This window comes from Drosophila nasuta, chromosome 3 (genome assembly GCF_023558535.2).
Source record: "Drosophila nasuta strain 15112-1781.00 chromosome 3, ASM2355853v1, whole genome shotgun sequence".
Classification (NCBI taxonomy): Eukaryota; Metazoa; Arthropoda; class Insecta; order Diptera; family Drosophilidae; genus Drosophila; species Drosophila nasuta.
The window spans coordinates 21526744-21541386 of NC_083457.1; the positions used below are offsets into that span (position 1 = coordinate 21526744).

Below are 14643 nucleotides of genomic sequence, written 5' to 3' on the forward strand. Positions count from 1 at the left end.
CACACCGAGAAAGAAGTGCACTGCGACAGACGAAGACAGAGACAATACACAGAGAGAAAGACCCAGAGACAGACATGGACACGGACAAGTGCCACATGCTCCATTAGCGGCATACAATTTGTACCTACCGAAAAATCCATCAAAACAAGCCCACAATAAAAACCAATTCCAATGAAATTTTTCATGCCACAAAATTGAAAGAAGAGAAGCAAAAAAAAAATGGAAAAAAGCAGTCAAGAACGAACAGCAAATAGCCTAGCTCGCTGAGTTGTCTTGGCTTGACTTGGCGAGGAATGGGCTGAACTGGACGTGGACGTGGAAGCCACAACATGAAATCTCCGAGAAGCCCTTTTTATGGTGCAACAAATCTCGAACTGAATAAAAAACAGAGAGAAACAAGTAAGCAAGTTGCAAAAGAGGCATTGCTCGACTGAAGGTTACTCGGTAAATTGGTCTTTAGATTGTACATTTGGTAATTACATTAAAGAACATAGCACTTCTTACGTTAGTTTGATAATGTAGTCGAAATTAATATGGTTTATTTAAGACATTTGTAAACAACCTTAATAAGTTCTGGAAGAATAAAAGTATTACTATCAGAATAACCAGAATAATCTTATAGTGTGGCAGATATTTTTATACCTTTTTGTGGTAACTAAAGTTGAATTCAGAATAAAAAATATATAAAATAATAAAGCTTTTAAATTCAACTAATTTCATAAAATTGTATTTTGTCAATTAACCACATTTAAACTTACTTTTGAAATTAAAAATCATTTTAAGTTATCATAATATCATACCCTTTATGTCTCATCGGTTCCGGGTATAAAAGCGAAAGAAAGAATTGTTGGACGCGGACGATGACGACGACGGCGACGACGACGACGACGATGATGACGACCAACGCTGAGTGAAAAACCCGAACAAACAATGCGGCCAAGGCGGCTGCCCCTGCCTTACATTCTCTCCCTCACTTATTCCCCTGCTCTCCTGCTCTGTCAGATTCGAGCTCTAACTACCTAGCTGCCTCCCCCTTGACAACGTCGACGACGACAAGTTGTAGCAGGAGGCGGGCAGAGAACTTCGCCACGGTCACCACAATGAGTCGAGCTGGAGACCAAGACACGATGACGATGACGATGACGTTGTGGCTCTAGTCAAGTATATGTGTGTGTCTGTGAGTTTGTGTGTGTGTGAGCAATACCATATTATTAAGTGTAGCCAGAAGCAATTAAGTGTAGATAAGCAAACAATAATGTTCCTAGTCACGTACCATACAGTCTTGGGACATTCTCTCACTTGCTTCCCCCCACAGTCGTAACTCCCTCTTCGCCCCCTCTTCGTCTGCTGCTAAAAATCTTCTCTCGTGATGTTCAATCACTCAAGTGTATTGGTCAGTTCACGATTTCAAGCATCAACTCCAACTCCAACTCCCAACTTCAGTTCCATCTCCAACTAACAGCTCATAGCTCCTGTTTCAGTTGCTGCTTCGCTGCTGTCTTTGATACATTTAATTTCATTAGTTGCGGCCCCCAACAACAAATCGTTCTTCAAACGGAGACATTGCTTCATGTGTAGTGCCATTTAGCCAATGTTACAGATTGACAGTCTATTGGACACGGTCTTCGTCTTCGGCTTGGGACGTCAACTTGAGTGCGGGAGTTAAACTGCAAGTCGATGTTGGGGTGTAATAAGTTTCAGGGCTCGTAGTTGTTGACCACAATCTCTAAATAAGAAGCAAGTAAACAAAAAGAGTGTAGCTATGTTTAAAAAGGAAAAAGCTTCTCCTGGTTGATATACTGGGGGCTTACCCTATGTTCGTTTTATTAGATATTGTAGATAACACTAACTGAAAAATAGTGTCTTCTTTATTCTGTTTTCTTGAGTGTGACCGCTAAGCGAACAACTACTAACTTCATTGTGGCCGTTAAGTGAACATAACGAAGAGTGGAGCATTACTAAAGCGAGGTGACTCTTGATTAGGAGTATCCGAAATGGTTGTGAATAGAATCTAAGATCAACACAATTACATATGTAGAAGGATAGATGAAAGTAGAAAACCCGAAAAACATAAGCTTGCCAAATACTACAACACTCGCTTTCCCTATACCCAAAAGTACCGGATGTAGCAAGTTATCAATTTATTTATCTGTTCATAAATTCGCTAAGGGAATTTATCTAACCGTGTGTGCAAAGCAATTGAGTAATTGGCAATTGGCAATTGACCATTTGAACGATAAAAACCTTTGAAGTGCAAAATACAATAATTCACCTTTTGCAAAGTACGGTTCGACAGATTCCCGATTCATCAATTCCTTATCATTGACTCACATCAATTGTATTTCTCTTCCAAATTGCCGCACATTTCAATGAACATGTGTTCCATATCAACTACACACCAAATACTTTGTCAACATGAACGAACATTGGACAATAGAATCAAATACTGACCACAGACAAGAGCAAGGCAATGCTTTGAAATCATAAGCAAATAACGTCACCCGAATACAAATACAAATCATAATAAACAACAGACACAATAGAAATCACATTTTTGTTCTCGCTTTTCAACTGTATTCGCAAACGTATTTAATTTCAAAATTCGAACACTTTTATGTACATTTTCATTGTTTTAGGTTTCAGTTTCCTACAGCGTTCCATTTAACACACGTTTCATTTCATGCTGTTCCTAAATACTTAATTAATTAGGGAGTGACAAAAAATTGCGATTATCATTATGAATAGTTATTTATATAATGAAAACTAATTATAAATCTGACACTAGCATACGCGACAAAATTTCTAAATCTGGGAAAGGACTTTACGATAAATTAAAAAACTTCTATAGTCTAGGGAACTTTCAGTCATAGCACTCGCATGATCGACATACAGCATATAATGAACCACTTTGTGGGTGCTAGCCCAACACTGTCAGCAGGGCGAGAGCATTTATTCCTGCACTTTTCACAAAACCTTACAGGATTTCCATAAGGGTAAATTGTAACGCCTATAGCGGCATTACAGCCAAAGTTTTGCGACCAGAAACAGCAATATTTTGCGACATGCTCTGCAAAGGAAACTGCTTAAAACTACGACCTCCTAAGTACGCTTCAAGTACTTACCTAATCGGTATGGATATGGCACGCAGGTAGCCCACAAGCTGTTTGGATTCGGTGTACTAGTCGCGTAGTCCTCCTCTTTCAAGTAAACTTCAGATATTGAGGCACCGCGTTCACAAAAGTATCCCGTTTCATCTATCAAACGTCCGCTGTGCCAAAACTCTGTACAGTTTACACACTGACTCCTGAGAGCTATGATGATAAGAGGTAGAATGGAAGGGAGTAATGGAATGAAACACGCACCTACCAGGCAGGAACATGATCATTGCTAAAAGAATGCTTGAGTAGTGCAACATAATAACTGGAATTTTCGAATATCAGATTTTATTTTCTATATTTTGTAATTATCTGACGCATATCGAAAATATGCTCTGTCTCAATTATTTTCCTACTAGAATTAACTTCGCCAAATGAAACCCGCATTTTATATTCTAAATCATAATCGTATTTCTCTCTGGCAACTTTTGGTGATGCGTTTTATCGCACAGCGTGCTCAGTTGGTGTTCCTGCAATCAGGAACAACCATAATTAACGGCATCCGAGTGACGTTTGCATATTTCAGTTCATCTCTTTGCCGTCTCTGAAGGCGATTCGTTCTGTGGCTGGCAAAATTCCGATGAATTTTTAATGCTCATTATGCATAGTGGAACACGCCTGACTGTTCCAAGAAATCAACTGACCCAACCCGCGAGTCTTCGCGAATGTTTCTTTTTCGTTTACACCTTTCTGCACATTTTCGAATTGTGTTATGTGACCATCCAAGCGAGGAAACACTAATAACAGAGGCGTCCAATTGGGAATTAAATTCATCAGCATTAGCCCTACAGATCTATAGATAATTGACCTGTGTCCGAGATTCAACTTTTAATTAGATCTCAAATATATTTTAACTGACAGAAGTCAAAGCGATTGCAATTTAAATTAAATACGTTTAGGATCAGAAGTGATTATAAAGACTGCTTCTTCATGATTCCAATTCAATATGGTATATATTATCTATGTTATGCAGTGGTTAAATTTAAATTTATCTTAATAGATTTTTTGAGTTTTATAGTTTGGAAATATTAAGAGAATTTATATAGTGTACTGCCGACTTTATACGAAATTTAAGAACTCTAGCTTTTATGCTCTTTAAACGTAAGATCGGTCTATGAAAAGACTTTGAACCCAAATCAATGCCAATTATTTCTTAAATATTATCTACATAAAGTATATATATTCTTGATCAGCAACGAATAGCCCTGTCCGTGTGAATGTCAGATTCTGGACTCAGCACTTGTTATGTTTATACGCTGATCAAATTTGTTTCAAATTTTTGCCACGCCCGCTTCCACCGCAAATCAAGCAAAAAAAACTTAATTTTGAAGCTAGAGTCGCGAATTTCGGTAAACTCAATAATGACTACAGTACTTATGAATCCTAAAAATTTGGTTGCGATTAAATAAAAATAGATAGAAATTATTTAAGAAATACTTTTATGTGAAAACAAGTATGAAAGTTACAGTCGAGTGTGCTCGACTGTAAAAAACGCGCACTGCAAAAGGGACTTAGCTGCGTTTGCTGACTGGTATATTTAGTACTATATGGTATATTTTAAACGTAGTGCCTTAGCAATATACCAAATAAAGCCTTCGGTATATTTTTGTATTTTTTCTTGGTGTTTTTTTTTTGGTATATTTGTAGAATTCGGTTTTATTGAAAATGGATCTCACAAACGAACACACTCGAGTGTAGCTTTCTACTTGCTTTGTTTTCTTTTATAGTTAGAAAAAAGTACAACAATGTGTAAAACATGCTGACAACTGAAAATAAAATTTAACTATTTTTGCTTTTATTTTATATATGTATGTTCACTTGTAATACATAAATTTCTACTATTTAGGAGTATAATTAAACTGAGGCTTTAATGACGCTGCTAAAGAGCCTAAAGAAGATCCGCAGCAATTTCTAACAATGTCCGATTGGTGGCGCCACCAGACACCTGAGCAACTGCATCACAAATTGGCCTTTACACTCAGGGCCACTTGTCGTCGGTAGTTGTCATCCACTCCTCACTGGGTGGCTGGGTGGCCACTTGTCCTATTGCTGGAGGGAGGTGTAGCTGCGGCTGGAAACTTTGTCGTCGGTGTCCCGGCGCCAACATCATTGGCGGCTGCTTTGGCTGCTGGTGCTGCATTGTTATTCAAATGCTTCCATTAATACTTCACTGGCAATTGCAAGGAAGTGTAAGCGAGGTGGCCACTCTTTGAGTACTCCACACAAATGGGGAGCTGGGAGCCCACACACGTCATGTATGTGCACGGACTGCGGCTTCAGTCTCCGGCTCGGCGCTTTTCATTCGATTTCCAGCAGCTATTCATATGTAAATGTTTCTACTGAGACTTGGCTGAAGGGAGACAGAGGGCGAAGAAAGAGATTGCTTGGCACACGCCCACCAACCAACTGCACAGAAGCTAGCCAGCTAGCTAAAACCCCATCCCCAACTCCAATCCCATTCCCATCTCTCTCACCTCCATCTCTATTCAATGCATAGATGGCATTTCTTTTCACTGAGGCCCCTTTTGAAATTTAATATTCGTAAATGAAATTTTCAAGTGAATTTGAATTTATTAACTTGGCATTCAGATGAAGAAAGCCGTCCAGAGTCGATTTTTTCTCATCTTTGTATTTTTTGTTGGTCAAGGAAGCCAAACAACAATTGGCCCTGGGTTCATATAGCTAACAGCCTTTGGTCCTTTCTAACGCTTGTATCCTGTTGCCGCTTGTTACTCTCCAACTCCCTTCTGAAAAGCTAACAGCACCCGTTGCTGTGCATTAACGGAAAATTGTTACAATGAACTCTACATACAAACATATGAACACATGACAAGGCATTGGAGAAACATTCTTAGATTGTATCAATGTTGAGTTATGGAAATCTAATGGGAACAACTGATAGATACCCTGTAGTCAGTACTAAGATGCCTTATACTTAAACTTATATTTAAATTGTAATCACGAATGCGAGACTCGATTTACTATTTTAGTATTATAAATAAGCTTAAGAATAGAACTAAAGAATTTATATTTTTGAAAACTAGAATTAGGTTTGTTATTTATTTATTTTGATATCCTAAATTTTTAACATATAAGGTAAACACCATCGTAAAATTTCTGTTTTCAACACCATTGGGATTTAATTTAACAGATACACATTAATGCTATATCACTGTTATTATTGATAATTTAATCATTTAAAAACATTATAATAGAGTTTTGTAGGAAATCTCAGAAAATTGATTACAGCACGGAAAAACATATCAAATTTCTGTTTTGTGGGAAAAATGCGCCTTGCACAAAAAGTATCCTTCTGTAGGAAGATACGCTAAATAGAGGTGTTCGCTATGAGATGTTTCACTGTATGTCTTTTCAAATACAACATTCCCTAGACTTTTATTTAAATTATACTACCCATCTACAATGGTTACAATGGGTATAAAATAAAAATAAAATGTGATTATAGTAGTTGTTAAGAGGCAAGGAAAAAAATCATTTTCGCTTGTGGAGTTCACGATAAGTTTGGAGAGCGCAGTGCAACTGAAACCCCGCATGACAACAACAACAACACCATCCGCAATCAAAATAACAACAAAGCCAACAACAACAATAGTGACACTAGGCAACATCAATAATAGCAACTACCAGAAGAGCTACGAGGGAAGGAGAGGACTAGAGAGAGAAAGAGAGAGAGAGAGGGAGAGGTTACAATGCAACATCCCTCGTGAAGGTATTGAATTACAGTTGATATCTTTCGGTCCGGTTTCCCCCCCGAGTCGACCCATCGACGTACTTTCGGTCCGGTTTTAATGAATTTATCAGCTGTGGCCATCGCATGTGTCGTTGAGGTTCCATCTTGAGACATTTTCGTAGAACTCGAGAGAACTCAGCCAGAGCCCATTTGCCTCATTGTAAATTCAAATTCCTTCCTTCTATCTCTTTCTTTGTCTCGCTTCCCTTCCTGCTCTTTCTTTTTCAAGTTCGATTTTATTAACATTTAATGTTCCACATTCGATCTAATGTTAATGGATTTGTGTGTAAAGTTTCTTTTTACTCAAATCGTATTTCGGCAGGGGTCCAACTCCAGACTCACTTCTTTCCCATTACAATCCCCCAAGTCAGTCCTCAATCAAGTTTGTCTCCAGACAGTCGTCAATTGTATTAAATAGTTTTTGGAAATCTTACAATGTAATGGCTTCAATTGTGAATGCCTTTAAATAGCACATCAATTTACAATAAAATCTATAAATAACCGATGAACGCGCTCGCCCGAACATTTGTTGTCAAATTCTCAATAACATCTAAATGGGTTGATTTGTAGTTGCTGCTCATCTTCTGTCAATTATCAAACATTTAATTTCCACTTCGCTCAATATTTTAGCTCTACAAAACTTCCAAGATGTTACTTGCATTTTTCATACTAACTTTTAACGATTGATTTAATCATTTAATTTCCATTGCATTCATTTTTATACCCGCTACCCATAGGGTAGAAGGGTATTATAACTTTGTGTCGGCAGGAAATGTATGTATCAGGTAGAAGGAGGCATCTCCGACCCTATAAAGTATATATATTCTTGATCAGCGTCAACAGTCGAGACGATCTAGCCATGTCCGTCTGTCCGTCCGTCCGTATGAATACCTAGATCTCAGAGACTATAAGAGATAGAGCTATAATTTCGACAGCATTTGTTATGTTTGCACGCAGATCAAATTTGTTTCAAATTTTTGCCACGCCCACTTCCGCCCCCGCAAATCAAAAAAATCGAATAACAAGCGTAATTTTAAAGCTAGAGTTTCGAATTTTGGTATATACAATAATTACTGTAGTAGTTATGATTCCTGAAAATTTGGTTGCGATCAGAAACAAATTGTGGAAGTTATTTAAGAAATACTTTTGTATGGGCAAAAACGCCTACCTACTAGGGTCTGAGTTGCTTTGGCCGACAATCTGGTATATTGTGCCGTCTATGGTATATTTTGAATGGTGTACTATATCGATATACCAAATATATCATTTGGTATATTTTTAGTATTTTTTGTATTTTCGGTATATTTTGAAAATGATACCGCAATATTTTGCCTTTATTAAAAGTGGGTAGCGGGTATCTCACAGTCGAGCACACTCGACTGTAACTTTCTTACTTGTTTCATTTCGCCTTAGTTTGAAAATTATAGTTTAGATTCTCAACTTATTTCTTATCTGTCAATCAATCATTCTAGTGTTATTAATAGATCTATTTCTGTTCATTTCGTTACCATTTTGTTAAATTTTTGTGTACCTCATTCTTTCCGTTGCATTCTCAGTATATTTTTTCTTTTATTCTTTGTTTGCTCTCATCTTAGATTCATTTAAAGATCACCTATAGGTTCTAACTGTCAGTCATCAATCATTTCTGCCCATAATATAATTTTCCTTGCCTTTAAAAATGAACTTGTTTTAGAATTAATCTTTTGATTGCACACATTATGATAATTAAGAATAAAAAATTGCAAATATAAGAACTTTATTTTCAAGACTTGACTGTTTCACATGTTAAAAGCAAATCCTCGCTGATAAGCAGATAATGTAAATTTCCCTGCTGGATTAATATCCAGCATCGTTAATACGAACATTATTCATCGATAGTTTTCTCGATTGCCCATTCAACTGACTTTAGCTTCACACTCAAACTGATTAAAACAGTGAAAACTTGGAGTAACTGCCACTGGTTACGGTGCTCAAGACCATAAACATTAGAATTACAGAATAGAACCATGAACACCAGAAGACCAGCAGTCATAAAACTTTAAGCAAACACTGTAATTGTGGTTGGCAAACGATGAGCATGAACCGCAAGACTCGAGTCAGACTCCGAAATAAACTAATATACAAGCACATAAATGTATCTGCATTTGTATATGCAGAGAGCAATGCTTTGTCAGATGACAGACAACGACACCTGACTGTGTGGATTAAAGACGATTTGCAACAGCGCCGTGGGGCAAGACAAGAAAATACGAACTGCTGAAGTTGCAGCAAATGAAATGTATCTACAAGCAGCACGACAAGAACAAGATGCCAGCTACACAATAGACAGACAGACAGACTGATAGACTGCCAAACAGCCAGACATGCAAACAGACAAATAGACAAACATACAGATTAACTAACACCGACAACAAGACAATTAAATTATGCAGGATTTTTCACTTTGTGGATTTCGCATCCGCAACCTTTTCCTTCTTTTCCTTTCCTTTCCTTTCCTTTCCTTTCCTTTCATTTCTTTGGCTTCACTTTTACACAATATGCAAGATTGATTTTAAATAAATTAAAAGTTAAATATTGACAATGTTTCTTCTTGACACAGGTGCTAAACATTTTCCCCTGGCTCACTCGCAGCCCTTCACCCTTCAACCCCTTTTATATCATCCCTCTTCACTTGCCAATATGTGTCAAATTTGTCAAAAATTTCAAATGAATTTCGATAAATTTTGCAAAGGCCATGTTCGCCTGGGAGCTGAACCATTTAAATATTTAACTTAAATTTGTTTCCGGAATTTGTTACGGTTATGCAAAAAAGTCAATAAATTTAGGAATGCAGGTAACAACAGCAAATTATAAAAATTACCTTAGCGCTTGGAGTTTTGTGCCCTACAAAAGTATTTCTTAAAAATGTTCGACAAGTTTTTCCCGACCACAACCAAATTCTCAGAAATCATATAAACTGTAATTCAAAATTACGTTTGTTATTCGACTTTTGTCAATTTTCGGGAACGGAAGTGAGCGTGGCAACAATTTGAAACAAACTTGATTTGCGGGCAAACATAACAAATGCTCGAAACAAATTATATCTCTATCTCCTATAGACTCTGAGACCCAGAATATAAGATTTATACGGACATAGCGCTATATCGTTTCGGCTGTTCGACGCTGATCAAGAATATATATATTTTATGGGGTCGGTGATGTCTATTAAAGTCTGTCAATTAAATACCATACCTGTAGGCATATACCCATTATACCATAGATAACATATAATATATTTTTATGGATTTATATAATACATTTTTGTATATAGGCAATTCTCTGGTAAATGTCGCGTGCGACCACCTTTAAAGTTAAAAAAAAACAAAAACTAAAACAATTTTCAAAATAAGTGAAGGGCATTCTTAAAGCTATGGATTAGCACTATTTTTAGAGCTTGGATTGATTTTATAAACTTGTTCTGTTTTACGATAAAATATATAGATATATATACGAACTTGTTAATTATCAGAACAGAAAACAAAACAGAAAGAAAATTCCAAAAGCATTCTTAGCTCTAATTAAAGGACTAATCTAGAGCTATAAGAGTAACCTTTTCTAATTTTTTTTTAAATTATTTCAGGTTATGTTTTTTTTTGTTCACTGAAAAGATGGTCGCACGCGACTTCCGTCAGAGAATTACCCATATGTTTACTCTAAGAACTAATAGAGAGTCCTTCTGCACTTGTTTGTAGAAGTCTCCAAAATAAGATTTTTGGTACTCTACATATATAATCATATTTACTATAAATTTAAAAGATTTTCTTTCATAATAATGAGAAAAAACATTAACATTCTGATGCCCATAAAGTAAATTTATTGAAAACGTAATGTTCAAAATAAAAAGGGCTGCATATCAATCCTTTTGTAGTCGAACATAGATGTCCACATTGCTTGCAATAATTGGAGTTTTTACATCAAATTTAAAGGAGTCAATTGTCTTATCACACTTAGCTACACTGTGATTGTGCAACAAATTAACTAAACCTAGTTTAGCCTGCAGAAGTCCAAGTCTCATGCCAATGCAATTGCGGGGACCGATCCCAAAAGGCATATAGGCATCCATGTTGATTTTATCACGGTTCTCTGGGGCAAAGCGATCTGGATCATATTTCTCAGGATCTGGCCAATACTGCAATGATGAATAAAAACATTATTTGTAAGATTTTTATTGGAACCTTAAGACATATGTTCACTTTCTCATCTCGTTGTATCTCCAGAATAGAGACATAAAAGGGCATGCCACTCGGCACCTTAAAATCATAGTGAGGCTTTAGAGTAAACTTTTCTCCTGATTGCGGTTGGGCGCATTCTCGTTCAACGAAGCCAGCGATAAGATACTTTCTCAAAGTCTCATTGACAACTTGACCAAGATAAGCCATTTCCTGTAAACGTTCATAGCTGATGTGGTCCTCATACCCGAAGTATTCCTTTATCTCCGAGCGAAGTCGATCTTGGATCGCAGTATTGTGTACTAACTCAAAGAGCGTCATTGTCATAGTAGATGAACTTGTCTCAAATCCAGCTGTCTGAAATAGAGCAGCTTGGGCAACCAAATACTCCAAATCTTTATCATTAAAATCTTTTTGTGATTGAGTCTCTCGCTTCATTGCCAGTAGAATATCGACTAGACTCCAGACTTCTCACGCTCATCTAAAACGTAAGATATAGTACGAATAAAGAAATCTCTGTTTTTTTTTGGAAACATTTTGGCACGCATCAAAGGAACCAATTTCGGTAGGAGTAAGATGCAGAAACTATCCAAAAGCGATTTCAAGTTAAACCTAAAGAATTCAGTGTTAACCTTAAAGAACTCGCTATAAGATCAATGGTAAACCGAGCACATTTATCCTTAATTAGAACGACAGAATCAGCAGACACTTTCCCCAAGTTCGCCTCCAGTTCCTTTCCGACCTACGAAAAATTCAATTAATTTACATGTTTTTTAAACCATATATAAAGATGTACTCACTTCCACCATCAGGGGATACATTTGCTTAATCTTTCCGCTGGTAAAGACAGGCGAGATTGTATTCCTTAGGCCTTTCCAATCCGGAGCTCGCGAAAGCAAGAAATTATTGTAGCCGAGTGAATCATGAATTGGATCCGTTTTCATAGCACGATTTACAAAATAGTTGAACTTCTTGATCATCACAGTCTTGATGAGATCTCGAACAATTATGCCAGGACCCTTAAGGAAGTATACTCCGATTAATGGCTCATTCTCAAATCCCTTGGCTGCGTAGAGAATACTGAGTTGTTCAAAGAAAGAAATTTTCCCAGTAAGAAAACTACGTATATTTCCAAAAAATTGGCTCTGGCTTAATTGATTTCACTCCATTACGCTGCTAAAAGCTATAAAAACGCTTCTGCCAGATATAAAGGACAATTGCAACACTGGCGAAAAATATAAAGAATTCCGTAAACATCTTTTTAGTTTGTAGCAAAATACACGACTTACTGTGAATGCAAATGTTTGGGGTATTTATACCAATTCTCTTATCTGGTTAGAGTCATGCTGATAAACGATGACATAGGTCAAAATGTACATGTGTGCAATATACATATATGAAATATGCTATATCAAATATTTATGTAAATTGTTTAATATTATATCCATTAATCCAATAATACATATGTTCTAAAATTATCTTCTCTTAATAATATAATATTAATAAACTTTTTAAAGATTCTTTAAAATTTCGTCAGACTCGCACTCAACCCTAGAGTGTAGCGTTTTTGGCAATATAATGCTGAATGGGATCGTGCGTAATTTTATTCACTTCATTCAACTTTCTACGAGTCTTCTTATCATATAGCAAGTCATTATTACTTTCGTAGCCTTACGCTTCGACTATCTCAAATTATATTTTTTTTTTGTTCTTGGGCATTCCTTACTGATAACGAAGTAGACGGCACGTCGCTAAAATAAAGGGTGTCACAATATCCGAAACACAGAGAGAATTGTATGGTTCAAGATTTGTAGACTTGTCAGCAGTCAACAAATAAGATTCAAATTTCAATGAAATTTATTAAAAAGTAGTGTGCTCGACTGTGAGATACCCGCTACCCATTTTGAATAAAAGCAAAATATTGCGGTATCAAGATATACCGAAAAAACTACAAAACACTAAAAATATACCATTTGGTATATCGATACAGTACCACATTCAAAAAAATACCATAGACGGGACAATATATTTCTTTAATAACTTCCACAATTTTTATCTGATCACAACCAAATTTTCAGAAATCATAACTACTATGGTTATTATTGTATACACCTAAATTAAATAACGCTTGTTTTACGCTTGTTATTTAACTATTGTTATTATTGTATACATCAAAATTCTCAGCTATAGCTTTTAAATTACGCTTGTTATTCGATCTTTGAAACATTTGAAACAAGCTTGATCTGCGTGCAAACACAACAAATGCTGTCGAATGCTGTTATAGCTCTATCTCTTATAGTCTCTAAGATCTAGGTGTTCATACGGACAGACGAACAGACGGACATGGCTAGATCGTCTCGGCTGTTGACGTTGATCAAGAATATATATACTTTATTGGGTCGGAGATGCCTCGTTCTACCTGTTACATACATTTCCTGCCGGCACAAAGTTATAATACCCTTCTACCCTATGGGTAGCGGGTATAAAAACATTGGAGAAGTATTACCAACTCCATCTTTAGTTATTTCATCTTTAGTTGTCATCTTTAGTTGTCAAAAATTTTTTTAGTAAGAGATGTTTTAATTCATATCATATTTTATTATTTATGAATAGTGCTGTTGGTGACTAAGACTGTTTTATTAAAGGAGTCTTGGTAAAATTGTAAAGCAGAAGCATTTTAATCGAAATTTGTAGATTAGTTAGCTTCTGAGATCGATATCCTCTAGGAGACTGATAGATGGAATCAACTGTTAATGCATTAAACTGTAGATGTTATTAAAAAAAATCAACATTTTCTCTCTTTCTCGCTTAACTACGTCTGTCTCGCTTTTTCATTCGCCAACTGTCTGACTTGTTCAACTTTCCCGGGATGGCATCGTTGAATGTGGCCCCTGCTCAAGTTTTGTAATCGTTTCAAGTTATCCAATTTGTAAGATGTTCCAAGCGCGCTCCCTGTCCCGTTCCCCTGCTGCTCCCCCTCGTCTCCACCCCTGCACTAGCAATGATAAATCATCTTTTGTATTATGATTATTTTGTCGGTGTTTTTTTTTCGGGTAACCGTTTCCCATCTTCGACGCCTCTCCAGAACAGACGACGCCGCCGCCACAGCCAGTGCCAGCTGCTGCCTGCCGCATGTTGCATGCCGCTGCCGCATGCCGCATGCTGTATGCCTTATGGTGGCCTTTTCTTGCCTCTACCTGAACAGTTGCATTCGTAAATTTCATTGTAATTTTATGATTATGGCCGCACGCATTTTGATTGATACTTTAGCACTACTTACGAGGCCAACGGCCTTCCCCCCTGGAGCCATCGAGTTGCCAAAGGGGAGCGTGGGGGATTTGGATGGAGGGGGAGACTGCACCCTCCGCTGGCGATTCACCCTCAACCCTGCAGTCCAATTGAATTTCGATTTCAATGCTCATCATGTTGAAGATTATCACGTTATTGTAGTTCCAGCGAATTTCAATTTTTAGTCGAAATGCATTCGAGGCCCCGTTGAAAATACATCAATCTCATCGATGGGGCACGA

General features: G+C 36.9%; 2 protein-coding genes across 4 annotated transcripts; both read right to left on the reverse strand.

The window, feature by feature from the left end:
- Window positions 1-2720: 2720 nt before the first annotated feature.
- LOC132790419 (uncharacterized) lies at window positions 2721-3502 on the reverse strand. 3 transcript variants are annotated; one of them, XR_009632796.1, is made up of 3 exons: window positions 3363-3502; window positions 3123-3311; window positions 2721-3067 (listed from the first exon to the last, which is right to left on the reverse strand). XR_009632796.1 is itself a non-coding variant. In XM_060798927.1 (3 exons), exons 1-3 carry the CDS (start codon window positions 3413-3415, stop codon window positions 2865-2867), a joined length of 438 nt encoding a protein of 145 aa, XP_060654910.1. In that variant the 5' UTR covers window positions 3416-3502; the 3' UTR covers window positions 2721-2864. The 3 variants fall into 3 exon arrangements, 2 of the variants coding, with proteins under 2 accessions (XP_060654910.1, XP_060654909.1); XM_060798927.1 differs by having other exon boundaries at window positions 3123-3304; XM_060798926.1 differs by having other exon boundaries at window positions 2723-3067; window positions 3367-3499.
- Window positions 3503-10798: 7296 nt separating this feature from the next.
- LOC132794008 (probable cytochrome P450 6w1) lies at window positions 10799-11562 on the reverse strand. The gene is made up of 2 exons (XM_060804211.1): window positions 11109-11562; window positions 10799-11074 (listed from the first exon to the last, which is right to left on the reverse strand). Exons 1-2 carry the CDS (start codon window positions 11550-11552, stop codon window positions 10799-10801), a joined length of 720 nt encoding a protein of 239 aa, XP_060660194.1. The 5' UTR covers window positions 11553-11562.
- Window positions 11563-14643: the final 3081 nt, after the last annotated feature.

Coding starts and splice junctions, on each gene's coding strand:
- LOC132790419 (XM_060798926.1), bottom strand. CDS start 3,415: ATGTTGCACTACTCAAGCATTCTTTTAGCAATGATCATGTTCCTGCCT. Junction 3,312..3,366: donor AATGATCATGTTCCTGCCTG/GTAGGTGCGTGT, acceptor TTATCATCATAG/CTCTCAGGAGTCAGTGTGTA. Junction 3,068..3,122: donor GCCATATCCATACCGATTAG/GTAAGTACTTGA, acceptor TTTCCTTTGCAG/AGCATGTCGCAAAATATTGC.
- LOC132794008 (XM_060804211.1), bottom strand. CDS start 11,552: ATGAAGCGAGAGACTCAATCACAAAAAGATTTTAATGATAAAGATTTG. Junction 11,075..11,108: donor GTCTTAAGGTTCCAATAAAA/ATCTTACAAATA, acceptor TCATCATTGCAG/TATTGGCCAGATCCTGAGAA.